Source organism: Rhinoraja longicauda, chromosome 22, assembly GCF_053455715.1.
Source record: "Rhinoraja longicauda isolate Sanriku21f chromosome 22, sRhiLon1.1, whole genome shotgun sequence".
NCBI lineage: Eukaryota > Metazoa > Chordata > Chondrichthyes > Rajiformes > Arhynchobatidae > Rhinoraja > Rhinoraja longicauda.
This window is the reverse complement of record NC_135974.1, coordinates 35,906,836-35,934,527: the sequence shown is the minus strand read 5'-3', so window position 1 is coordinate 35,934,527 and position 27,692 is coordinate 35,906,836. Positions and strand designations below refer to the sequence as shown.

The 27,692-nt window shown below is 42.1% G+C and overlaps 1 protein-coding gene across 2 annotated transcripts in view; it reads right to left on the bottom strand.

Annotated features, from left to right (window-relative positions):
- Positions 1–27,692, bottom strand: part of tm9sf4 (transmembrane 9 superfamily protein member 4) — a 45,412-nt gene that overhangs the window by 15,898 nt on the left and 1,822 nt on the right. For both annotated transcript variants that reach the window (XM_078419150.1, XM_078419151.1), the window contains exons 2-8: positions 13,960–14,073; positions 12,300–12,399; positions 11,380–11,548; positions 10,523–10,652; positions 10,185–10,308; positions 7,111–7,229; positions 5,862–5,973 (exon numbers count right to left, since the gene is read on the bottom strand). In XM_078419150.1, the coding sequence (XP_078275276.1) occupies positions 5,862–5,973; positions 7,111–7,229; positions 10,185–10,308; positions 10,523–10,652; positions 11,380–11,548; positions 12,300–12,399; positions 13,960–14,073 (868 nt within the window). The remainder of the gene's footprint in view (positions 1–5,861; positions 5,974–7,110; positions 7,230–10,184; positions 10,309–10,522; positions 10,653–11,379; positions 11,549–12,299; positions 12,400–13,959; positions 14,074–27,692) is intronic.

The window sequence follows — 27,692 nt, the reverse complement described above, 5'->3', positions numbered from 1 at the left end:
TGACACTAGTGCACTAAACTGACACAGTACAGCCAAAGCCAAGTCCCCAGAGATTGTTGCTGAGGTAGGGCTGTGATCCATGTGGTGCAGAGTGCTTCATGAGCCTGATGGTTGCAGAAAAGAAGCTGAGCTTGAACCTGGGAGGTCAGGGAAGTGCAACCAGAATTCAATCCATATCGGTATGAGGTAGTGCAAGGCAAAAGAATACAAGATAAATGGTAGGATACTAAGTGCAGAGGAGCCAAGATATCTTGCATGTGTGTCCAGGATTTCCTGAAGGCAGCAAGATAGAGAGATGGCCTGCTAAAGACAGAGTATAATCAGAACTAATCATGCAACACCAATACCAAACAACCATTGTCCATTGCCAGAAAACGGCAAGGAATTCTAGTCATTGTACAAGATAGAAGGAAATGATTACACAAGACCGAATGCAAAGCTAATTTATGAATAATGTTGCCAGAACAAAAGGACTATAATTACGAGGGGAGACCGATTAGATTGGTGTTCACTGGCTCGCTACAAAGGTGACTGAAGGGATATCGAAATGTAAACAACTACGGAGCTTATCATATCATATCATATATATACAGCCGGAAACAGGCCTTTTCGGCCCTCCAAGTCCGTGCCGCCCAGCGATCCCCGTACATTAACACTATCCTACACCCACTAGGGACAATTTTTTACATTTACCCAGCCAATTAACCTACATACCTGAGAGGGTATAGAGAGGGCTTAGAGAGGGTGAACAGGCAGGACCAGTTGTCCTTGATGGAGAGAGATCTGGGAAGGAGGAGGGGAAGGGAGGGACAGAGGAGCTATCTAAAGTTGGAGAAGTCGACGTTCATACCACCGGGCTGCAAACTGCCCAGGCGAAATATGAGGTGCTGCTCCTCCAATTTCTGGCGGGCCTCACTATGGCACTGGAGGAGGCCCATGACAGAAAGGTCAGACTGGGAATGGGAGGGGGAGTTAAAGTGCTCGGCCACCGGGAGATCAGTTGCGTTAATGCGGACCGAGCGCAGGTGTTCAGCGAAGCGATCGCCGAGCCTGCGCTTGGTTTCGCCGATGTAGATAAGTTGACATCTAGAGCAGCGGATGCAATAGATGAGGTTGGAGGAGGTACAGGTGAACCTTTGTCTCACCTGGAAAGACTGTTTGGGTCCTTGGATGGAGTTGAGGGGGGAGGTAAAGGGACAGGTGTTGCATCTTGTGCGGTTGCAGGGGAAAGTGCCCGGGGTTGGGGTGATTTGGGTAGGAAGGGACGAGTGGACCAGGGAGTTACGGAGGGAACGGTCTCTGCGGAACGCAGAGAGGGGAGGGGATGGGAAGATATGGCCAGTGGTGGGGTCCCGTTGTAGGTGACGGAAATGTTGGTGGATGATGGAAATGTTGGTGGATGATATGTTGGATCCGCTGGCTGGTGGGGTGGAAGGTGAGGACGAGGGGGATGACCCCACTGATGACCCCTTCTCCCGTCTCCAATGGACCCCCTCCTCTTGGACCCCCCCGTGTGGCCAACTACACTCACTAGAACTTTTTATCTCAAACTGCCGGCGTGACATCAGCCGCCTCAAATTCTCCACTCCCCTGACTAATTCCAACCTCTCCCCTCCTGAACGTGCAGCCCTCCACTCACTCCGCAACAACCCGGACTTAATCATTAAACCCGCTGACAAGGGAGGGGCTGTGGTAGTCTGGCGTGCTGACCTCTACCGGATCGAGGCCAGACGACAACTATCAGACACCTCTTCCTACCTATCCCTGGACCATGACCCCACCGATAAACACCAGACCTTTATCAGCAGCACCATCACTGACCTCATCATCTCCGGCGATTTACCCCCCAGTGCCTCCAATCTCATAGTTCCCCAGCCCCGCACGGCCCGATTCTACCTCCTACCCAAAATCCAAACACAACTGTCCCGGCAGACCCATTGTCTCTGCCTGCTCATGCCCCACCGAACTTATCTCTACCTACCTCGACTCCATCCTATCCCCTCTGGTTAAATCCCTCCCCACCTACGTCCAAGACACCTCACACGCTCTCCATCTCCTGGATAACTTCCGGTTCCCAGGCCCCCACCCCCTCATCTTCACCATGGATGTCCAGTCACTCTACACTTCCATCCCCCACAAGGATGGTCTCGAAGCCCTCCGTTTCTTCCTCGACCGCAGAACCAGCCAATCCCCATCGACCAACACTCTCCTCCGCCTAGCAGAGCTGGTTCTTACCCTCAACAACTTCTCATTTGACTCCTCCCACTTCCTCCAAACCAGAGGCGTAGCTATGGGCACTCGCATGTGCCCTAGCTACGCCTGCGTCTTTGTCGGGTACGTCGAACAATCCCTGTTCCAGACGTACACTGGCCCCATCCCCGAACTCTACCTCCGCTACATTGACGACTGCATTGGTGCTACCTGTTGCACCCATGCAGAACTCACTGACTTCATACACTTCACCTCCAATTTCCATCCTGCCCTTAAATATACCTGGACTATCTCTGACATATCCCTCCCGTTTCTGGACCTCACCATCTCCATCACAGGAGACAGACTAGTGACGGACATTTACTACAAACCCACCGACTCGCACAGCTATCTGGACTACACTTCTTCCCACCCGGTCCCCTGCAAAAAGTCTATCCCCTACTCCCAATTCCTCTGTCTACGCCGCATCTGCGCCCGGGATGAGGTGTTTCACACTAGGGCTTCCGAGATGTCCTTGTTCTTCAGAAAACGGGGCTTCCCCTCCTCCATTATAGATGAGGCTCTCACTAGGGTCTCTTCTACATCCCGCAACTCCGCTCTTGCTCCCCCTCCCCCCACTCGCAACAAGGACAGAATCCCCCTCGTCCTCACCTACAACGGGACCCCACCACTGGCCATATCTTCCCATCCTCTCCCCTCTCTGCGTTCCGCAGAGACCGTTCCCTCCGTAACTCCCTGGTCCACTCGTCCCTTCCTACCCAAACCACCCCAACCCCGGGCACTTTCCCCTGCAACCGCACAAGATGCAACACCTGTCCCTTTACCTCCCCCCTCAACTCCATCCAAGGACCCAAACAGTCTTTCCAGGTGAGACAAAGGTTCACCTGTACCTCCTCCAACCTCATCTATTGCATCCGCTGCTCTACATGTCAACTTATCTACATCGGCGAAACCAAGCGCAGGCTCGGCGATCGCTTCGCTGAACACCTGCGCTCGGTCCGCATTAACAAAACTGATCTCCCGGTGGCCGAGCACTTTAACTCCCCCTCCCATTCCCAGTCTGACCTTTCTGTCAAGGGCCTCCTCCAGTGCCATAGTGAGGCCCGCCGGAAATTGGAGGAGCAGCACCTCATATTTCGCCTGGGCAGTTTGCAGCCCGGTGGTATGAACATCGACTTCTCCAACTTCAGATAGCTCCTCTGTCCCTCCCTTCCCCTCCTCCTTCCCAGATCTCCCTCTATCTTCCTGTCTCCACCTATATCCTTCCTTTGTCCCGCCCCCCTGACATCAGTCTGAAGAAGGGTCTCGACCCGAAACGTCACCCATTCCTTCTCTCCCGAGATGCTGCCTGACCTGCTGAGTTACTCCAGCATTTTGTGAATAAATCGATTTGTACCAGCATCTGCAGTTATTTTCTTATATTCCTTGATGGAGAGTTCAATATCTATGGGACATTGGCATCAGTTAAATTGCAGAAGTATTAGAGAGTTCAAAAGATTATATTCTCAAAGAAAGATTAGTGGAGGATTTAGTACCGTGGAAGCACAGGCCCTTCGGTCCACAATATCAGTGCTAAATATGACGTTAGGTCAAACTAATCACCTCTGCCTGCACATGATCCATATCTCTACATTCTAAGACTTCCTTCTGTGATGTAAATATCCTTGGTAATGATCGTTTAAAAAATAATGTTAGAAAATGCTTATAGAGTCACAGCGTGTGGAAACGGGCCCTTCGGCCCAACAAACCCATGCTGACCAACATGCCCCATCTACACTAGTCCCACCCGCCTGTGTTTGGCCCATTATCTCCAGCTCGGTTTTTGCTATTTTTTCTTCCAGCATTTAGAGTCAACTGCAAACATATTAGTAAACAGCAGCATTTATTTCACAGACCAACATTTCCTGTGCAAACAGGCTGCTGCGTTTTGGACTGTATTTGAAACCACTTTCAAGAGGTGCTAACACTGATCTTAGTAAAGTCGTGGGGATGGTAGATAGTTATACTACATCCACTGGAGCTAAATGGGGAGGCATACAGTGTACTGCTTGGTGCTGCCTTTGAAATGGCTGCTGTGGGAGTATGTGGCCGGTTACATTTGCTGCCATCTGACCTGAACTGACCCGAGCACGGTTGGTGCTGGAGCTTTTTGACAGACGACATTGTGTTAATTGAAATTCATCATGGCAGACGGCCAGTCTTGGCACCAGAATTTTCCTCGGAAAAGCCTTGAAGAACAGACGGGTTAGCCGGGACAGAACACACTTTTAAAATTACACGGACGGGTTAATCTGAAATATTCCAGAAGAGAGAGAGTCTGAGTGTAGTCTCAGTACAGTAAAACCCAGATAACCCTGCATGCGGGGAACTTTGGTAGTGCCTGACTAGCAGGTTCTCTGGTCTACTGGATATTATTCATCCTGATCCTCCAATACCCTTTTAATTCAATTTCAGAGGTTACGCAATAGAACGATAAATCTTCCAGTGAATCTAATAAAGTTAAAAAGAGCGTAGGACCTTGGGGCCCCTGGTGAGTGGGAACGGAGAGCGGCAAACATCACTCGGTGAACCAGACGATCAACCATTCGGATTTCCAAATGACTGATCGTGGATTATCAGAGTCTTACTGCATTTCGGTAAGAGATGTAATACCTAGCTGCAACTTTTCCAGCTTAAAAAATTGTATTTTCACCATAGCAAGCTGTGCATTTTATTTAATTACAGAATACAGAATACCTTTATTGTCATTCGATACCGAACAAAATTCATTTGCCAGCAGTCACAGAGCAAAAGAAAAGAACACAAGACACACAACCCCAACACAAACATCCATCACAGTGACTCCAAACACCCCCTCACTGTGATGGAAGGCAAAAAAACTTCCTCTCTCTTCCCCCATGCCCCCCCCGCGGACAATTCAGCAGAAGACACTTGTGGTACAGTCAACTGACACACTAAAATATTCATACTGCAGCAACACAAACATTATCATCAAACCCGCTGACAAGGGAGGTGCCGTGGTAGTCTGGCGATCTGACCTCCACCACGCTGAGTGAGGCCAGGCGCCAACTCTCGGACACCTCCTCCTACTTATCCTTGGACCATGACCCCACTGATGAGCACCAGATCGTAATCTTTTTAAATTTTATTTGTGTCCATCTTCAGTGTAAAGCTGCATCTGCAGTTCCTTTCTACACAAGATATTTGCATGCAGTAGTCATAAAACATCCACAAAACCAATACGCTGCTTTTCCGAATGTTAAAGGCAGCATTTTAATTGTCATGTAGAGATGGTGTCTTCTGAACATGGAAACAAGTTACCCATCTCAACTGACCGACGTAGCACATAAACCCCTTTAAACCCTTCTTCATCTAATCAACTCAAAAGTTGTTTATTTTTATTTAAGATCCCATTATACATAATCACATCTTTTGCTTCAAATGTCTTGTGCTAGTTCTACATTTTACCCATTCCTTTGATAAAAAAAACTATTTTCCCCTTGAATACCATTAATATTATTAGTTATTACCTTACATTTATAACTGAGTTCTGGCTGCCTTTAGAAACATCCTGCAAGGTTAGTGTTTAATAATCTAGATGCGACGACTCCTTTTCCACAAAATGAAAAATGTAGCAATCATCAACTCACCAGAGAGAAAGAAAACAACAACAACGGAGTTGACAATGGAGAACCAGTGTATCTGCACATCACTCATGGTTAAGTAGGTGTCCCAGCGAGATGCCCATTTAATAGGACTACCCTGAAAATACAAGTTCATGATTTGGATGTTAACTTGCTATTAAGCAATTTTAATTTGCAAAAGTTCAATCGCATAGTCTGAAGAAACTTCTTGCCATGACCCGAGGCCAGACTAGTGATACAGAAGTCCATCGTAAGACAACTTGCAGGTTATGTTGACATATGTTCATACATACAAATAAAAGCAGATGTTTTCTAGTGTACCAGAAAAGAAATAAAAGATCATTACTGCACAGTTTCGCCGTTCATATTTCTTGGATTTTAAAGACAAACTTTAACCCTACGAAATCTCCCAAGCACTCCAAGTTTGGAATCAGCCTATTTAACGCAAATGACTCATTTTAATGCAGCAGAAGACCACAAGAAATAGGAGCAGAATTAGGCTATTCGGCCCATCAAGTTTTCTATGCCATTCGATCCTGGGCGATCTATTTTTCCTTCTCAACCTCATTCTCCTGCCTTCTCCTCGTAACCTTTGACACCCTTACTAATCAAGAACCTGTTATCTCTGCTTTAAAAATACCCGATGACTTGGCTTCCATAGCCATCAGTGGCAAATAATTCTACAGATTCACCACCCTCTGCCTAAAGAAATTCCTGCAGAAATATTTTCTTCTAAAAATAATTTAGATCCTCACTGCATTGCCTAATCCTAATTGCTTTGAATACATCCGAGTGGCTTGCCAACAAATCTCAAAGAGCAGCTAAGAGTCAATGAACATGCCAGTGGGTCAGAAGGGATGAAGATAACGGATTTCATTTCACAAATGACATGAATGCACCAAATGCATTTTCACAACAATGCCACCATTAGCTTTACACCTCTCCACAATAGTATTTAATTTAAGTTGTATTTCCCTGCATTTGTGATGACAATAGATGCAGGAATCTGGCCCTTCGAGCCAGCACCGCCATTCAATGTGATCATGGCTGATCATTCTCAATCAGTACCCCGTTCCTGCCTTCTCCCCATACCCCCTGACTCCGCTATCCTTAAGAGCTCTATCTAGCTCTCTCTTGAATGCATGAGTTCACAGCCCATGTCACTTGAACATTCTTACTGAATCAGTAATCACGATACAAGTCCTACTGCAAGTAGGGTTCCATTAGGATCATTGATCACTAGCAACATACGTACCTCCCAGCGGACAGAGTAAGTAAAGAGCAGAACATTTTCTTTGTTGGGATCAATTTCTTGGGGAAGTGATCCTGCTGCCTCAGGCAGGATACAATTTCCCTTTTCATCGGTTTTTAGATCTAAAAATATGACAATTCAGTTCAATTTCACAATTCAGTATCAATGACATAATACTCCAAATCAAAATAAGTAATGAGACGAATATTTCACACATAAAACATTAACCGTGGAGACTGAATTTGTTATAATATGAAGAAAATGCTTCATTTTTTTGGAAGTTTTTCTTAAAAGAGATACAGAATGGAAACAGGTCCTTCAGCCCACCGAATCCACATCGACCATCGATCACCGATTCACACTAGTTATCCTGCTTTCCCATCCACTCTCTACACACGAGGGGCAATTTGCAGAAGCCAATTAACCTATAAACCTGCATGCAAGCTAGTTACAATGCAACTAAATGCTCAGAACGAACATAACTTAATATCATGCCTGCTTGTAGATTAGCTTTCTTCTCCAGGATAGCTGGATATTTGAAAGATTTGCAAATCTTAGAAACATAGGTGCAGGAGTAGGCCATTCGGCCCTTCGAGACAGCACCGCCATTCGATATGATCATGGCTGATCATCTAAAATCAGTACTCCGTTCCTGCTTTTTCCCCGTATCCCTTGATTCCTTTAGCCCCAAGAGCTAAATCTAACTCTCTCTTGAAATCTTTTTAGATCTTAAGGAGTTCATCTTTCTAACAGTATTAAAAAGACTTAAATCTAAACATTCATTAGAGGTGGGGAAGGCAGCATTTAGTAAAACTGAGCATCTTAACGATACAATCTGACAGTAAAAGAATGCAGGAATAGAATGAATCTGCCCTATGTTTAGTCCTCTATACTTTTTCAACAAACCTCAACCATTTCAGATACCATCCATTGCCAAGAAGCAACATCATTATGGTCCAAAACAAGACTCAACACCAATTATCTATTTTGTTAACTCAAATGTGGGGGATACAGGAGCTAGGAAAGAACAGAGCATTAACAGAACAGAAAATTGAAAACTTCAAAAAGCAATTCATCTTTAATCTCACTTGAACTAGCCAACAGCATTTGCAATCATATCTGCAGGACAGCACAGAATTGAGATTGCCCCTGCAGTCAATGTCAGATGAAGGAGTTACTAAGATCATTTGCCAATATAGTCTTTAATTCACTTCCCCCCCCTCTGCAATAATGAATTACAAACTCCCATTTTATAGGGTGGCCACAATGGCACAATCTGCCACAGAGTCGCAGCTAGTAGAGCCGCTGCCACAGAGTCGCAGCTAGTAGAGCCGCTGCCACAGTGTCGCAGCTAGTAGAGCCGCTGCCACAGTGTCGCAGCTAGTAGAGCCGCTGCCACAGAGTCGCAGCTAGTAGAGCCGCTGCCACAGTGTCGCAGCTAGTAGAGCCGCTGCCACAGAGTCGCACCAGGGGCCTGGGTTCAATCCTGATCTTGAATACTGTCTGCCTGGCATTTGCATGTTCTCCCTGCTTCCTCTGGGTGTTTGTGGTTCCACCCACATCCCAAAAATGTGCAAATTGGTGGGTTAGTTGGTGGCTACTGTAAATTGCAAGATAATCTACTTTCTCTCTCTCTCTCTTCCAGAAAATCACACGAATCAGCAATTTATCATAAAGGACACGAGCCTTGAACATCTTCCTTCAGCTAACGCACCACTTGTTTAAATCAGCCTTTGGGTTTTCTTCCAATTACAGACCTTCCCTTTTGTTCGAATCAGCTCTGATCATTTTCTCTAGAAGTTAAAACTAATTTCCAAGTTTTTCCTATTCTGCTGCAAGGTCACAAATCCAACCCTTTAAATCTGTTTCTCTCTCTCTGCCAAATGCGGCCTCACCTTCAGAGTATTTCATTATTTTCAGCGTCAACTGAAAGAAATGATACTTTATTTTTGAAATAAGAAACTGTAAATCAGAGACAGACACATACCCAGGCATTATTTCCAAAGAAAACGGCAATGACCTGGGGCAGCACGGTGGCGCAGAGGTATAACTGCTGCCTTACAGCGCCAGAGACCTGGGTTCGATCCTGACTATGGAAGTTGTACGTTCTTCCCGTGACCTGCGTGGGTTTTCTCCGAGATCTTCAGTTTCCTCAATCACTCCAAATACGTACAGGTTTGTAGGTTAATTGGCTTGGTATAAATGTAAATTGTCCCTAGTGTAGGATAGTGTTAATATATGTGAATCGTTAGTCAGTTCGGACTCGGTTGGTCAGTTCGGACTCGGTGGGCCGAAGGGACTGTTTCCACGCTGTATCTCTAAACTAAATTCTAAACCTAAAGCAGAACCCTGTTCCTCTAACCATGGATGCTGCCTGACCTGATGCACATTTTCAGGACACATTACTGATTATTCCCACATTATCAATATCTGGTTCCATGCAAACCACTTTTTAAATACCTAGTTACCAATACACATAGGAACAGTTAGAGGACCCAACCTCATCAGAAGTCCAGCAACATTTACATTCGCAATAAAGAATTATCAACAAGAGCAAATCCACATAACAATGGATTTAAAGTTTGATAATATTGTTTGTCACCCGACAGTATATTGAAAATAGGATGCAGCTAACCAAGCAACAGAAACTGCCAATTTGGCTAATTGTAAAACAACATCTCCAAAGACGTACAGGTTAATTGACTGGGTAAATGTAAAAATTGTCCCTAGTGTGTGTAGGATAGTGTTAATGTGCGGGGATCACTGGGCGGCGCGGACTTGGTGGGCCGAAAGGGCCTGTTTCCGCGCTGTATCTCTAAAACCTAAAAAAAACATCCAACAAGATTTTTTCTGAAGATAGACACAAAAAGCTGGAGTAACTCAGTGGGTCAAACAGCATCTCTGCAGAAAAGGAATAGGTGACTTTTTGGGTCAAGACCCTTCTTTAAGCAGTTTTACTGGTGTTTAATAGCTACAAATCATTAACAATGCAAATTTCAGCTGTTTTTTTGTCGCTGTCTGTCTATGAATTTTGCCACTACTACATGCCAAATTACATTCAAAAGATATTTTATTACCTTCATATTTAACACTTTGCGGTACGACCTCAAAGCGCACAACTCTATAGGTTGGTTCCTGGTCTTTTACTATTTCTTCTTTGTGATAATAAACAATGAAAGAGAGATGGTTGTGGAGGTAGAACTGAAAAATAAATCAGCATTTAAGCAAACAAGTTATGTGCTTGATGTAAAACAAACACGTCCACTACTCACTGCATTCACCTGAAAAAACAATTACAAGTTATTTTAGAGCTTTTTTTGTTTTCTTCATCCAGGGCAAAGCAACTAAATTGGTTCACTGAGGTTTGCCGTTTAGTCTCCTCCCAGTTGCCCATCAATTGAGATGTTAATTTTACCTTGTTGTTGTCAATGAATCCCAGTCTGTAACCATGTTCAAACTGCACTTCCTTTTCTTTCTTTTTGTCATTGTCTTCAGAATTTGGGTAAAATTCTAATCGCGTTGCAACAGGCAAGTTATCTGCAATCCTGTAAGCAGGCAAGTATAATTCATGCATTGGGACAGGGAATGCATCGAGCATTAGTTCAAAAGATCATACAAAGTAGAGTCTTAATTTGTCAGATGTGATAAAGCAGCAGAAAAGTCTAACTTTGCCCCTCATTCCCCTAACCGTTAACCTGTGCCTCCAGTTCACATTAATAATAATCTGTGTTTTCAAAATATCTCCTAGTTTAAGTAACGCAGATAATTTTGGAGATTATAGAGAAAAAGTATAATTTATGAATTGGAATAAGAAGGGCCTCTTGCTGTTGAAGACATCCAATTGTGATTTTTACCACAATTGTTATGTCAGCTCGTGGATAGATAACAGTTAAATTGAAAAAAATCTTAATAGGTAATAAATCTTCTCATATGGCAATAGTACAGGCCTGAAGATTTCAAGTTTGATTTCGGATTGTGCCGAAATCTTAATGTAATCTTAACTGAGGAAGGAATGCAGGCATCAATAGATTCAGCACCTGCATCCTCTCCAACTATATAAACATGTACACGAACATATACGCACAGGCCTAAAGGAAGAGTCCCAGTTCAGACGCTGCACAGTAGAACAACACATACCAACACAGATTCTAATACACACGTCAAGGTTCATTCATGAAACTACAGCATTAACGTAAATCGTTTTAAAGAAGCTATCAATATGTAGATTGCACAGGATAACTATACAGTAAGAATAAAAACAGTTTCACGTACAAGTGAATATAATATTCTTCCCGAATCCTTTCTACGACCAGTTTACTGTCAGCTATTTTAAACTTGACAGGTTTGTTTGGCTTGCCACAGAGCACTTCACATTTCTTTTCAATGTTCATGTGCATGTCATAGGGCGTGTTCACAATCCGATCACCCCTCAACACCTCACCTGTTCAGTAAGAAATGCAAGAACAATTACTTCTTTGAGATTCCATGTTATGTTTTTAAATATTTAACATTGCTGATGACAGTGGAAGCGAATAAACCAGTAAAACAATTATTTCATTGTTGCTATGGTAGCATACCACTATTCATGTTTATAACATTAAGTGGTACTTAAATGCTATACCTTTCACCACAGTAATTAATAGCCAAAACCTATCAGAATTAAAATCAAAAACACTTTTTTATTGATTTAGTGAATGAATATTTCGCTGATGATTCCAATCATGAATAAGGCAATTTTTTTCTGAGCGCTATTTAAACAATAAATAGCGGGCATTATCTTTACTACATTTTACTAAAATCATAAAAACACTTTTTCCCAGGAAAACTAGCACTGACAGAACTGAGAAATGTTGTCAGCTTGGCCAGATAACTAACTACAATGCCAGAACAAAAACCACTTTGGAGGAGATCAAGCTACTAAATTAATAACTTCCATGGATTAATAGTATTATTACAAAAAATACTGCAAGCATTTATTCATGATGATGGTACAATTTCATGAGCACTTTTTTTTCCAACTGAAATTATGAAATGCATTAAATACATAATAGGATGAGGCAACAAATGTAATTTTCGCAAATCATTTTGCTTGATGGTGCTGCATTTAACACATTGGCCCCTTCTTTAACCACTGATGGAAAGAATGGCAGGTCAATTAATGTAATAATGAAATTAATAGATAATAAACTCACCAAGATTTTCTGCTTTGTATTCAATTTGTTCCGGCCGACAGAATGGAAGGGAATAATATTCATATGGGAGCTGCGTCCGGGAGCTCGTCAACTTCACAGCCTGAGATTTACACAGGAAAGGTTCAAGATTTACATTTTAAACAACTCCCATCATTATACAAGATTACTTATTCTGGTGAAACCAATCCCACCCACTAGGGTCAATGATTAGTACGACAGTGCAGAACATATATATTAGTTGAAGAAAAATTACGTACAGACTTTTGATCCAGATAACAGCAAGCGGTGGGTGATCTGATCCTCGATCTCAATGTCTCAGCAGCTTGTGGAATCAATCTCCATTCACACTTCTTGATTAAAGATCATTTAACCCTTTATCCATTTTCTTGCCACCTCTGCTATTTTTTTTCTGGGGCCCTTTATTTTTCTTAGTTCTGTATATTTCCACACATTTTGTTCTTCACTGATGTGCAATCAGTGGCTCAGTTACTGATTTTCACGTGCACACAAATTTTGAAAAACTATGCACAGACCGTTAAAAATGTATTAACGGCCATTAAGATGATATGGGGTACTGACTTAAATAGTTCTCTCTCTCCCTCTCTGTGATATTCTGTTGAGGTAGCAGCTTACTTTATGGGTTCTATTTCTTGTCTATCCCTGAGAACAAGGCAACCTAAATTTTTTTACAGATACAGCGCGGAAACAGGCCCTTCGGCCCACCGAATCCGCACCGCCCCGCGACCCCCGTATATTAACACTACCCTACACGCACTAGGGACAATTTACAATTATACCAAGCCAATTAACCTACAAACCTGTACATCCTTGGAGTGTGGGAGGAAACCGAAGATCTTGGAGAAAATGGGATAGAAACCGTGTCTCTGGCGTTACAAGCAGCAGCTCTACCGCTGCCCCACTGTGCCACCCTGCAACACTGTAAAGTGGACATCTATCTCCATCTCTCTGTGCAAGTACATCAAAAGTAAAACCTCGTTAAAGATTCTGAATCACTGGCATCAGAAAGAGGGATGGGGATTATATGTAATTTTATACGGATAATTAGTGAGACAAATAACTTCTTGACTCCAAAACCAATCCAGACTACATGTTCCTGCTCTCTGTAAGAACACATTTTGCAGCAACTAGGTACAAAGGAAAACTTCCAGCACTAGATCCCAACTGTTTCAAAACCATTTGTTATCTAGAATTCCAATATTCACAAATACTCTACAATTCCATTTATTTATTTCACAAAGCCACGATTGAAGTTCTTCAAACAGCTAAAAAATTCTAAAGGTTCTTCAAACACCTAAAAAATTGTTGAAGATTGCATCTCAACCACAGGAGGCCAAGGTACGTGTGCGCTGAATGACATTTTCTGCAGGCGTTCCCGTCTATGTAAACTTCAAGGTCGCCCAGTAAGAGCCACGTGGATGAAGACAATGTGTTGCACACCCCAGAGATGAAGTTCTTAATAATTTAAACATCAACAAACATTCTACCTAACTAGCCCAAATTCAAAGCAGAAAGATGTTGAGAAGAAAATCAAATAATCATATACACTTGTACTGAGCTCTTCACACGGACCACAAACATCGAACAGCGATAGCCACATCTTGAAGAGTGAACAATACCCAATGATATAACAGATATTTACCTTAATTTCCACAGGATGATTGTGATGAAAGTCAATTGGTGCTACACCCGGTACATAAAACGCAGATGAAGTGTGCAGTTCGAAGAGAAGCATCAATGGCCAGATTGACATTGCCTAAAAAAAAGGATGAAAGCTGGATTAATATCTATCTACTCTACAAAACTCAAAGGTTAACATTACCAGACAATTTAATAAAATTATTTAAACATGTTTGCCAGTATAAATCAATATTTTGATAAACATTTGATAATGTAAGAACAAGTGCTGCATTGGTTAGTAATCAAATACAGAGTGGCACAGTGGTTCGCACTGTGGCTTCACAGCTAGAGACCCAGGCTCGTTCCTGAACGAGCCGTCCTCCCTATGGAGTTTGCATGTTCTCCCTGCTACAGTTTTCCTCCACTTGCCAAAAGATGTGCTAGCTGCTAGGCTTTTAAAAAAAATTGTAAATTGCCTCTGGACTGGGCGTCATGGAAATTGGGATGTGGAAGCATGGGTTGGTGGATGGGGATGCAAGATGAATGAATGTGCTTGATGGTCAGCACATACGTGGTTTAGGTTAGTTTTAATTTAGTTTAATTTATGCAACGCTGTGTGCAGAAAGGTATCCGTTTCAGCGCTGCAAGACTTCCACTCTCGTTTCCTTCAGTCTCCCCAACACAAACATTCTCTCACTTAAGTACCACGATACATATTCCGCCCCATTTCCAGTTGAGCTTGCAGGTGGAAATGCAGAAAGACACTCGGACAGGTAATATGGATAGGAATGGCTTAGAGAGATATGGGCCAAATGGGACGAGCTTGGATAGGCACCTTGGTTGCATGGAAGAGTCGAGCCGAAGTACTGTATAACTTTCACCCTTAAAACACTGGAACTGCCAATAAAACGTTTGTATGGCACGCTTGAAATACATCAACAATTGATCTGCAGTTAGTCCAGCAAGAAATAAGGAGTACATTCTATTTCCTTATTGCAGCAATAATAAATACTTAAAGAATACAAAATAAAAAACTTCAACGCACCCGATACAAGATTTGCGAATGCAACACTGTGGGACCAATTAGAAATGACAGGCAAAAGAGATCTATTCTCAAAGCTCACTGATGAACTCTAGTGGCATAAATCTAGTAGTGCAATATTGAACATGATCGTTCCCAAAATTCTCCTAAACATTTCACAATTACGTACAACAGTACAGCACAGGAACAGGCCCATGACGTCAGTGCCAATTTAAACTGCACATGATCTATACACCTCCATTCCCTGTCAATATAAACACATACGTCAGGCTGTTGTTCATCGACTACAGCTTGGCATCATTCCCTCCAAACGCTTTACAAACCTCAGGGAACTGGGTCTTTGTGCAGCCTTTTTGTAACTGGATCCTCAACTTCCTCATCAACAGACAACAACCAGTACGAATTGGCAACAACACTTCCTCCTGGAGAACCATCAGCACAGGAGCAACTCACAGCTGTGTGCTCTGTTCCCTGCTCTACTCACTCAATACGCATGACTGTAGTCGGACACAGTTCCAACTCCATCTTTAAATTCACTGACAGTGCCATTGTCATTGGACGAATTACAGCTAACGATGAGCCAGAGTATAGGAGGGATATCGCTGACAGAATGGTGCCAGAATAATAACCTTGCCCTCAACGTCAGTGAGACCAAGGAGCTGATTAATGACTTTAGAAGACCCACAAACCTGTCTTCTTTGACAGTCAACAAATTGAAGTTACTGAACGTGCATATCTCTGAAGATCTGTCCTGAACCCAGCACATTGATGCAAATCATAATCATAAGATCATGTGATAGGAACAGAATTAAGCCATTCAGCCCATTAAGTCTACTCCGCCATTCAATCATGGCTGATCTATCTCTCCCTTCTAACCCCATTCTCCTGCCTTCTTCCCATAACCTCTGACATCTGTACTAATCAAGAATCTACCTATCTCTGCCTTAAAAATATCCACTGACTTGGCCTCCACAGCCTTCTGTGGAAAATAATTGCACAGATTCACCACCCTCTGACTAAAGAAATTCCTCCTCATCTTCTTCCTAAAAGGACATCCTCTATTTCTGAGGCTATGACCTCTAGTCCACTAGTGGAAACATCCTCTCCACATCCACTCTATCCAGGCCTTTCACTATTCTGTATGTTTCAATGAGGTCCCCCCCCCTCATTCTTCCAAACTCCAGCGAGTACAGGCCCAGTGCCATCACACACTCATCATATGTTAACCTACTCATTCCTGGGATCATTCTTGTAAACCTCCTCTGGACCCTCTCCAGAGCCAGCACATCCTTCCTCAGATGTGATGCCCAAAATTACTCACAATATTACTCAGTAATTACTCAGCATTACATCCCTGTTTTTGTATACAAGCCCTCTCAAAATGATGAGGTAATGAGCTCATCGATTCCTCTATTATCTTAGAAGATTGAGGAGATTCGGTATGGTGACGAGTACTCTCTTGAACCTCTACAGGTGTACAGTAGAGAGCATATTGACAGGTTGCATCACCATCCGGTTTGGCAAATGAACGCCCAGGAACAATGGAGATCACAAACAGTGGTGGACACTGCCCGGTCGGTCCATCTCAGGCACTGACCACTCCACCGTCAAAGGGATCTGTAGGAGGTGTTGCCTTAAAAAGGCAGCCAATATCATCAAAGAGCCCTCACTACTCTGACCCCACTCTCAGTTCACTCTTGCCATCAGGAAGAAGGTATAGATAGGAGTGTGAAAACCGTGACCTCCAGGTTCAGTAGTAGCTTCTTTCCAACAACCATCGGGCTACTGAATACTACAAACACCAACTAAACTTCGAAGTACAAACCGCCATGGTTGCACCAGGGACTTCTGGCTTTTGTTTTATTTTGCAATAGTTTTATTTTATTTTTTGTACTTTTTTTTGTTTGTTTTATTGAGTATGGTGTTTAGAGGCCGTTATGCTGCTGCAAAAAGAATTTCATTGTTCCGCTTTGCTACGTATGACAATAAAACACTTAATTCTTGTTGTGTGCCTGTCTGAATGCTTCTTAAACATTGCTATCATATCTACTTCCACCAACACTGACCGCAAGGCGTTCCAGGCCCCTACCATTCCCCATGTAAAATACCTGCCTCGTGCATCGCCTTTAAACCCTTCCCCTCTCACTTTAAACCTATTCCCTCCAGTATATGGCAGTTACACCCTGAAAAATACATTAGATTAATACTATCCATGATTCTTATCATTTTATACATTTCTACCAGGCCACCTGCCCTCAGCCTCCTTTACTCCAGCAGTAATAATCTGTCCAATCTCTCCTTGCAGCTAATACTCTCCAATCCAGGCCACATCCTGGTGAACCTGTGCTGCACCTTCACCAAAGCTTCATGAGATGTGACAACCAGACTGTGCACAATACTCTAAATATGGCCTATCCAATATTTTATGCAGCTGCAACATTCCGCCAACTTTTTCGCACAATGCCCCGATCAATGAAGGCAAGTGTGCCACAACCCTTTTATATTATCCTATCCACTTGTGTTGCCACTTTCGGGGAACTATCGACCTACACCCCAGACTCCTCTATACGTTAATGCTATGGGTCCTGCCATTTACTGTGTACTTTTCTCTTAGATATGACTTCCCAAATGAAACCCCTTACATATATCGGGAAGGGGTCCCAATCCAAAACATTGTCTGCACATTCCCTCCATAGATCCTGCTTGACCCGCGGAGTTCCCCGAGCGCTTTGTGTTTTGCATTAGTTTCCAGTATCTAAAGTTTCTTGTATCTTACTCATTATCTACAACTTTGCCAATTTTTGTGTTGTCTTCCTAACTTTCTAATCTGCCCAACTACATTTATACATAGTCACAGACAACAGAGGTCCCAGCACTAACCCCTGCAGAACACCACTGCGCAGGGACCTCCAAACAGAAGAACAGGTTCCGTTCTGGGAAGAGATTTTCAGGAGGACAAGGAGACAGTCGAGGAATGTTAATCCACCTTTGAATATAAAGTTACATTTCAATTGATGGGAATCCCTGGCTCATGGTCCCTGAAGATGGAGTAACAACATTCAGGAAAACACTGAACATTTCAACACTGTACGTAGGATCGAATGCAAACCAGGCTCCTTCCACTGAGAAACAGTCCATTCTACAATGAACACTACATTAACCCGTATAGGAAAGTAAAAACAGCAGGGGGGCTCTAAGATTGAATCAGAGACATAACTGGTACAAAACGAAGCAGATTTTACTGCCTGACTTCATATAAGCTGAAAATATTAATAATGTGACAAATGTCCTACAAAAAAATGAAATGGGATGCTCAAGAACACAGGATAAAAGCTAGAGCTGAATTTCATACACAAAGCTATCACATTACATACACATTACGTACACATTACATACACATTACGTACACATTTCTATCTTAAGCAAAGAAAGGTTGTGTTGTTTTGTTAACACAAAGTCTTTGCATTAAATTACAGATCTGCTTTGGACATAATGTCATTATCTTTCAAGCCTGAAGCATTTCAGGACGACAGATTGAAATAACATGGTCTATACATGGTCTATACAACAGTGGGATAATGTTGATTCACTGGAAGGCACCAAAGACACAAACACAGATGTAAACAGATTAAATTGAAAGCTACTTACAATATGTTCCTCTCTATTCAAAGCTACTTACAATATGCTCCTCTCTATTCAAAGCTACACAATGCAATTTGAGTAAAATATTCTCTCCACTGAGATATGATTACAACTTTTTGCAACTCAAACCAATTCCAAGTAAAACATGTTTGGTGATAATAAACTGAAACTATTATTCATGTCATACAAAATTGTTTAAATAATTCACTACAGTTTACAAATCACTTTATCCATTTACACTATCACCCCATGAGTGTCATTTCATATAGCCAATAAAGTTCCCAAATATTGTTTCCTTTAATTCCCTGTCCGTCTGAAACAAAATGGCACTAATAATTGGTCATATTTCAAATGCACTTAAATCAAGAAATGAAGTACAGAAATATAGTTGCTTCTCATTTTGCGCAGTCAAAGTTACCCTTTGCAACAAAAAAATCATGCTCTGCTCTCAGATCAGCACAAAATCTGGTAACTCTCCAAAAGAATGAGTGTGTTTCAGAATCAAACAGCATTTTCCATTAAACCCATTTTATTCCCCTCTCAACAATACAAACCCTAAAACAAAACAAAACTGAATAGTAGTTAGGTATAGTATTGAAAAGGAAGCATTTCAAGTTTGTCTACAAAAATCCAAAAATGTTCCATTCTGATTAGTCTTGAGGACATAACAAAGAATTAAGTTAAGTGAAAAATGTAAATTATCTGGTTTGACTGCAAAATATGTCATCAGATCAGATTATTGAATTCCTTGCAATATGAATAATACAAATGGCCAATCAATAGAGACATAGAATATAAAAATTACAAAGAACTGGTCTGGTGACTATCGGAAGGATGCAATGACAATAGAGAAGGTCAAAGAAAAAGGCAGAAATGGTTCCTGGAATGACCACAGCTAGTTAGATTAGAGGGGCTGCTATTATCGACTTCACAGTAGACTTGGTAGATATGTACAAATGGGATGCATGTACAATGGTGTATTTGGATGGAGTGGATACTGGGAGATTTTTCTTGTTAGTGGAAAGATCAAAGACTAGGCATCACAGGTACCATATACGGTGACATGAGGAAAAACTTTTTTTTTAAAGAAAGATTTATGTGGTTGGAATTTGGAATGCACCACTCACATGAGACTGGTTCCACTGTGGCCTTCAAACGAATGTTGAATAAATACACAGAGCAGGAAATGTTACAAGAATGCAGAGAAAGGGCTGGTAGGTGATACAGAGTTAGCACAGGCATGCTGTACTGAAGGCACCCATTCGGCTTTTCTTCCAAAGAAGGCAACCTGACATGCCCATAACGAGTATTGTTGGTAACTACAATGACTGTTTTTTGTGGGCACAAACTACTAGGCAGATTTGTGTTAAAAGGTAAATAATCAGCAATTAAAATTCAACAATGCTAAAATCTTAAACTAATTAAGAATTAGGCAAGAACTCAAATGGTTTTGCAGGGAATGGAGAATACGGATCATGTGCAGGCAGATGAGATGAGTTTATCGTGATATTGTATTCGGCATTGATATTGTGGGCTTAACGATACGATAAAACTTTATTCACCCTCAGAGGGAAATTGGTCTGCCAACAGTCACAACACACAAGGTACACGAAAACTTGAAATTAAAATTAAATTAAAAGTGAGAAAAAAGAGAAAAAGACAAGCGGCTGTTCGATAAGGGTATGTTCCTGTGCTATAGAGTTCCATACACTGTAAAATGGATATTGAAACAATGGATGAAACAGATGAAGGGTCTAGACCTGAAACGTCACTTATTCCTTTTCTCCAGAGATGCTGTCTGACCCGCTGAATTACTCCAGCTTTTTGTGTCTATCTTGGGTTTAAACCAGCATCTGCAGTTTCTTCCTACAGAAGAAATGTTGACACTGGAGATTGTAGATGCTGGCACCTTGAGCAAAAAACAAGGGTCCCGACATATCCTTCCAAGGTGCTGTTTGACCAGTTGAGTTCCTCCAGCAATTTGTATATCTACAGATGAAGTGTTCGCAGGATTAAAATGAGTGCCAAGACAGCACTGGAAGGGACATTTTTGCAGGCCGCATGCAGGAATGCTCCATCGGGAATGCCTACCACTCCTATCCTTGCCCCCAACTTCAGAACATCCGACCTCCTGCCACATAGACAGAGTTTGAAAAGGGAGCCACCATTAAAGAGGACTGAGAGGCGTTAGCCTGGAGAGGCAGTGGAGCGCTTAGAGGACTGCTTCAAATCAGTGGAATGAATCATGTTCAAGGATTTGTGACCTGAATGAATTCCAACTTCGTAATAAACGTGTGGATGATTGTGTACCTAAAAATAAACCAAGTCTTTCCCAACCAGAAGATCCAGCTGAACTGGGAGCTCCACATCCAGATCAAAGCCTTACAGAAGTTTAGGACTGACAACAGCATCATACAAAATGTCAGGTGTGAGCACCTGAGGGCTATCGCAAGCGGTGACAATTCCTGCGTTAATTTACTGCGGAAAAATGTGTCCGCAATGAAGTGCTTCAAGAGGACAGGTATGGCACTAATTAAAAGATATCCTGATCATAGAACATAGACCAGTACAGCACAAAAACAGGCCCTTTAGTCCCAATGTCAGTGCCAAACATGATGCAAAGACCATCTCTTGTCTACTTGCACAAAATTCATATCCCTCCATTTCCTGCATATCCATGTGCCCAGTGAAAAGTCCCTTAAATACCAGCATCATATCTGCCTCAACCACTAATCCTGCATTCCTGGCACCTCCACCCACTGTGTAAAACATTCCCCCGATCACCTTAAAGAGCAACAAAAGTTAACTAAAAAGGCAGTACGGGTCTTTATTCTTTGGAGCGTAGAAGGTTGAGGGGGGACTTGATAGAGGTTTTTTAAATTTTGAGAGGGACGGACAGAGTTGACGTGGGTAGGCTTTTCCCTTTGAGAGTGGGGAAGATTCCAACAAGGGGACATAGCTTCAGAATTGAGAGACAAAGGTTTAGGGGTAACATGAGGGGGAACTTCTTTACTCAGAGGGTGGTGGCTGTATGGAATGGGCTTCCGGTGGAAGTGGTGGAGGCTGGCTCGATTTTATTATTTAAGAGTAAATTGGATAGGTATATGGATAGGAGGGGATTAGAGGGTTATGGTCTGAGTGCAGGTAGATGAGACTAGGTCAGGGAGAATGGTCGGCGTGGACTGGTAGGGCCGGACAGGCCTGTTTCCATGCTGTAGTTGTTATATGGTTATATGGGGAGAAAAGATGTGGTACGAGGGTAAACTAGCCAATAATATAAAGGAGGATAGCAAAAGTTTTTTTAGGTACGTGAAGAGGAAAAAAATAGTCAAGGCAAATGTGGGTCCCTTGAAGACAGAAGCAGGGGAATTTATTATGGTGAACAAAGAAATGGCAGACGAGTTAAACCGTTACTTTGGATCTGTGTTTACTGAGGAGGATACACACAATCTCCCAAATGTTCTAGGGGCCGGAGAACCTAGGGTGATGGAGGAAATCCACATTAGGCAGGAAATGGTTTTGGGTAGACTGATGGGACTGAAGGCTGATAAATCGCCAGGGCCTGATGGTCTGCATCCCAGGGTACTTAAGGAGGTGGCTCTAGAAATAGTGGAAGCATTGGAGATCATTTTTCAATGTTCTATAGATTCAGGATCAGTTCCTGTGGATTGGAGGATAGCAAATGTTATCCCACTTTTTAAGAAAGGAGGGAGAGAGAAAACGGGTAATTATAGACCAGTTAGTCTGACATCAGTGGTGGGGAAGATGCTGGAGTCAATTATAAAAGACGAAATTGCTGAGCATTTGGATAGCAGTAACAGGATCATTCCGAGTCAGCATGGATTTACGAAGGGGAAATCATGCTTGACAAATCTACTGGAATTTTTTGAGGATGTAACTAGGAAAATTGACAGGGGAGAGTCAGTGGATGTGGTGTACCTCGACTTTCAGAAAGCCTTCGACAAGGTCCCACATAGGAGATTAGTGGGCAAAATTATAGCACATGGTATTGGGGGTAGGGTACTGACATGGATAGAAAATTGGTTGACAGACAGAAAGCAAAGAGTGGGGATAAATGGGTCCCTTTCGGAATGGCAGGCAGTGACCAGTGGGGTACCGCAAGGTTCAGTGCTGGGACCCCAGCTATTTACGATATACATTAATGACTTAGATGAAGGGATTAAAAGTACCATTAGCAAATTTGCAGATGATACTAAGCTGGGGGGTAGTGTGAATTGTGAGAAAGATGCAATAAGGCTGCAGGGTGACTTGGACAGGTTGTGTGAGTGGGCGGATACATGGCAGATGCAGTTTAATGTAGATAAGTGTGAGGTTATTCACTTTGGAAGTAAGAATAGAAAGGCAGATTATTATCTGAATGGTGTCAAGTTAGGAAGAGGGGATGTTCAACGAGATCTGGGTGTCCTAGTGCATCAGTCACTGAAAGGAAGCATGCAGGTACAGCAGGCAGTGAAGAAAGCCAATGGAATGTTGGCCTTCGTAACAAGAGGAGTTGAGTATAGGAGCAAAGAGGTCCTTCTACAGTTGTACCGGGCCCCGGTGAGACCGCACCTGGAGTACTGTGTGCAGTTTTGGTCTCCAAATTTGAGGAAGGATATTCTTGCTATTGAGGGTGTGCAGCGTAGGTTCACTAGGTTGATTCCCGGAATGGCGGGACTGTCGTATGTTGAAAGGCTGGAGCAATTAGGCTTGTATACACTGGAATTTAGAAGGATGAGGGGTGATCTTATTGAAACGTATAAGATAATTAGGGGATTGGACACATTAGAGGCAGGAAACATGTTCCCAATGTTGGGGGAGTCCAGAACAAGGGGCCACAGTTTAAGAATAAGGGGTAGGCCATTTAGAACGGAGATGAGGAAGAACTTTTTCAGTCAGAGAGTGGTGAAGGTGTGGAATTCTCTGCCTCAGAAGGCAGTGGAGGCCAGTTCGTTGGATGCTTTCAAGAGAGAGCTGGATAGAGCTCTTAAGGATAGCGGAGTGAGGGGGTTTGGGGAGAAGGCAGGAACGGGGTACTGATTGAGAGTGATCAGCCATGATACGGAGATGGGGGAAAACGTTTTCACCCAGAGAGTTGTGAATCTGTGGAATTCTCTGCCACAGAAGGCAGTAGAGACCAACTCACTGGACGTTTTCAAGAGGGAGTTAGATTTAGCTCTTAGTGCTACAGGAATCAAGGGATATGGTCAAAAAGCAAGAATGGGATACTGATTTAGATGATCAGTCATGATCACATTGAATGGCGGTGCTGACAAAAAAAGGGCCGAATGGCCCACTCCTGCACCTATTTTGCTAAGAAGCGTCATCTATCAAAAAGGATTCTCACCATCATGCCCTGTTCTTGCTGCTATCAATGAGCAGGAGGTACAGAAATTGAAGTCCCACACCACCAGGTCCAGGAACAGCTGCTTTCATACAACCATCGGGTTCTTTATCGTACCCACACAATCTGAGTTAGATAGAGCTCTAGGGGCTAGCGGAATCAAGGGATATGGGGAGAAGGCAGGCACAAGTTACTGATTGTGGATGATCAGCCATGATCACAATGAATGGCAGTACTGGCTCGAAGGGCTAATGGCCTCCTCCTGCACCTATTTTCTATGTTTCTATGTAACCTTAATCCTACTTCAGCCACGGAACACTACACACCAGCCTTTGAACTACCAGTTTTCTAATTGCATTTTTACACGTCTTTTTCTTTTTGCTGCCTTGGACAATACATATAACTTATGTTTTTGTCTGTTGTCCGAGTCTATCTGCCCACGATGCTGCTGCAAGCAAGATTCTTGTTGTACCTCATAATAATTTTGCATTGGTCAATAAAATAGTAGACTTGACCAAGACTGAATTGGATGAGTCTTGCTTTCATGTGGAAATGGATAAAGAGGTGTAGCCTAAAAATAAAACAGAATGCAAATGTTGGAGATCTGAAATAAAACATCATATGCTAGAAACACTGAGCAGGTCGGACAATAACTGTGGAAGGAGAAACAATTAACGTTTCAGGTCAAAGGGCCTTCATCAGACTCCACAATTGATGCCAGACATGCTGGGTGGCATTCTGTTTTTAATAAATGGACAGAGAAATTCAGTAAAAGATAGTTTCCATAATTTCTCCGAGCTTTAGTGCTGTTGCATATTGTGCATGTTTTTAAAAGTATTAATTCATGACAGTGTACAATATCCAATTATATATAAATATCTTATGATGAGATTGACCTGAACATACATTTCCCTTCATTATGACAACTTTAACTCTGCAATGCAGGATGTCCCAAAGCTACTAGTTCCTTCTTCACCCTACCTAACACTTCCTGTATCTTATTTACTGCATTTGCAATTCATATTAGATACAGCCAATTGAATTTTGATATATCGCCATGGAATTCTCAATTATATAATTATTTCATAACAACAAATAATTGAGAGCAGAAAGATTTTAAAGGTGAGTGGGAAAAGATTCAATAGGAAACTGAGGGGCAACTTTTTGAGGGTGGGTATATGGAATGAGCTGCCAGAAGAGGTAGTTGAGGCAGATACTATAACAACATTTAATAGCTATTTAGACAGGTACATGGATAGGAACGATTTAGAGGATATGGGCTAAACACAGGTAAATGGGTCAAGGTATCAAATAGCTAGATTGAAAAAGAGCCAAAGTTCTGAAAAATGAATTAAAAATTAAGCCAAATATATACGTAGCCAAATAATGAAAAAACAATTGGCATTACTTGCTGTCACATTTCTGGATTCAGCAGATTTATTACATTGGTTCAAGTGTTATCAAGCCTTGACTTTAAAGTGATTCAGAAGAGAAATAAAAATCAGGACAGATCCTAAGCAATTATTTCTAAGAGCATATGTAAAAATAATAAAAGACACTCCTGTAATTTAAGGTTAAAATCAAGGACTTTTAGATAGAATAGACTGCTAATGGATGGAAATGTCTTGCAATCGTTCAAGGAAGCTCTGAATGCCAAATAGTTTTTTGGATGGAAGATAATGGCCTTCCACGTTAAATCTGACCATCAGGAAATAAATGATGGTTAAGCATTTACACAAGACGAATGAATGAAAATAGTTCAGGAATCATGATGTATATTAGATATTTTAAATATATATTCCAAGTCAAAAATGCACAGATCAATTAGATAATAAGATGATTTCACTTGAACACTCCTTATCACACAATACCACTTGGTATGTAGCTCCTGCATTCGATGTGCACAGATCTCAAAATAAGAATCCATTTTCAAATACGGACAGAACACCTTCTATAACTTTGACACATGGAAAAAAACGATAATCACTGGCAATAATGCTTGACAACACACCAACAATTGTACCTAGATACTTCACACAACTATATATCCAGAATTGCTTTTACACAGATTTGCTAATTCGGCTCACTGATGATGACCGTGTGAATACGAGACAGGCAATTACCACACACGTGTGTCATTCAGTTAATAAAGCATCTAGAAAATAATTTCATATATAATCTAGCAACTTTAGCATTATTTTTCAACACCAGATCCAAACTCTTAAGTGAAGTATTTTCAAGAACAGGAAGTGTGTAATCTGATACAGAAAAAGCTGCCCAACCTGCAGAATTACGCCAGCATTTTGTGTCCATCTTTGGTATCAACCAGCATCCTTTTGATTACATTAATCAGCCTTTGAATACAGACTGTACATTGACAGTTGAAACTACTTATCTCTTTACATTACAGCCATAACTTTTAATCTAATGTTTGGGTAATCATGAGAACTCCCTTCAGGAAAACACAATTATTTCACAAATTGCTTCTCCAAATGTTAAACATTCCAACCTGAGTAAATTCTGACAAATTCCCAGAAACACCAAATCCTGTTGGGAAATAAATTTATCACACCTCAGAAACACCACTTGCAAATAACTCCACACAATCAAAGTGTCTCCAATGGGATTAAAACAACTAAAGAAAGCCCACACATAAATAACCTTGAAGGCAGCAATCCATGAAATAGAGAACTGTAGATATAAGAGACTGCAGTTGCTAGAATCATGCGCAAAACACAAAGTGCTAGAGGAACTCAGCGGGTCAGGCTGTCTGAAGAAGGGTCCCAACCTGATAAGTTATTTGTTCATCCCCTCCCCAGACACTGCCTTACCAGCTGAGTTCCTCCAGCACTTTGTGTTTTCCTTATAATAGAAAACTATATCATTTGCAGCTCAACCCCACCATTTTTTATACAAACTTGCATCAACTCGTTACTTAGAACTATTTAAAAATAGCAATCTTGTTGTGTAATATCAAGACTTTTGTTAAACCCTGGTTTAAACCCCTGAAAGGTATTTCAGATATTTGCACTGATTGCCCCGACTGCGGATGGTTCGACTGCCCCAAACGCGGGAGAACAAAGAAAAAGTTGACTGAACTTTACTGCCTTCCATCACAGTGAGGAATGTGGAAACCACTGTGGTGGATGTTAATGTTAACTGATATGTGGTTGTGTGTCTTGTTGCTTTTAGTATGGCAACTCAAATTTCACTTTACCTTAACTCGTACATGTGACAATAAATTGGCCTTGAAACCTTGAACCTTGGGCCTGGTGGGGACATCTCACAGACTAGGGAAGAGATATCACCCCAGGGACCACATGCGTGGAAAGGGTGTTTTGTGTAAAGACAGATGCAAACACTAATGCGTATGACACAATTAAATGTACAGGTGTAAGATCATAGATATGCTCTCTAGGCTATGACATTCCCACTTTTGGGGGGAAAAGGTTCTATCTACCTTACTTATGCTTTTCAATTTTATATACTTCTATTCTATCAGCCTCCTCTCAGCCTCCAGAGAAAACAATCCACTTTTGCCCAACATCTCATAGCTAATACCCTCCAATCCAGGCAACATAAGAATGCTTTGTTTAGTTTAGTTTAGAGACACAGCACGGAAACCGACCCTTGGGCCCACCAAATCCATGCCAAATCTACACACACGAGGGACAATTTACATATAGACAAAGCCAATTAACTTACAAACCTGTACGTCTTTGGAGTG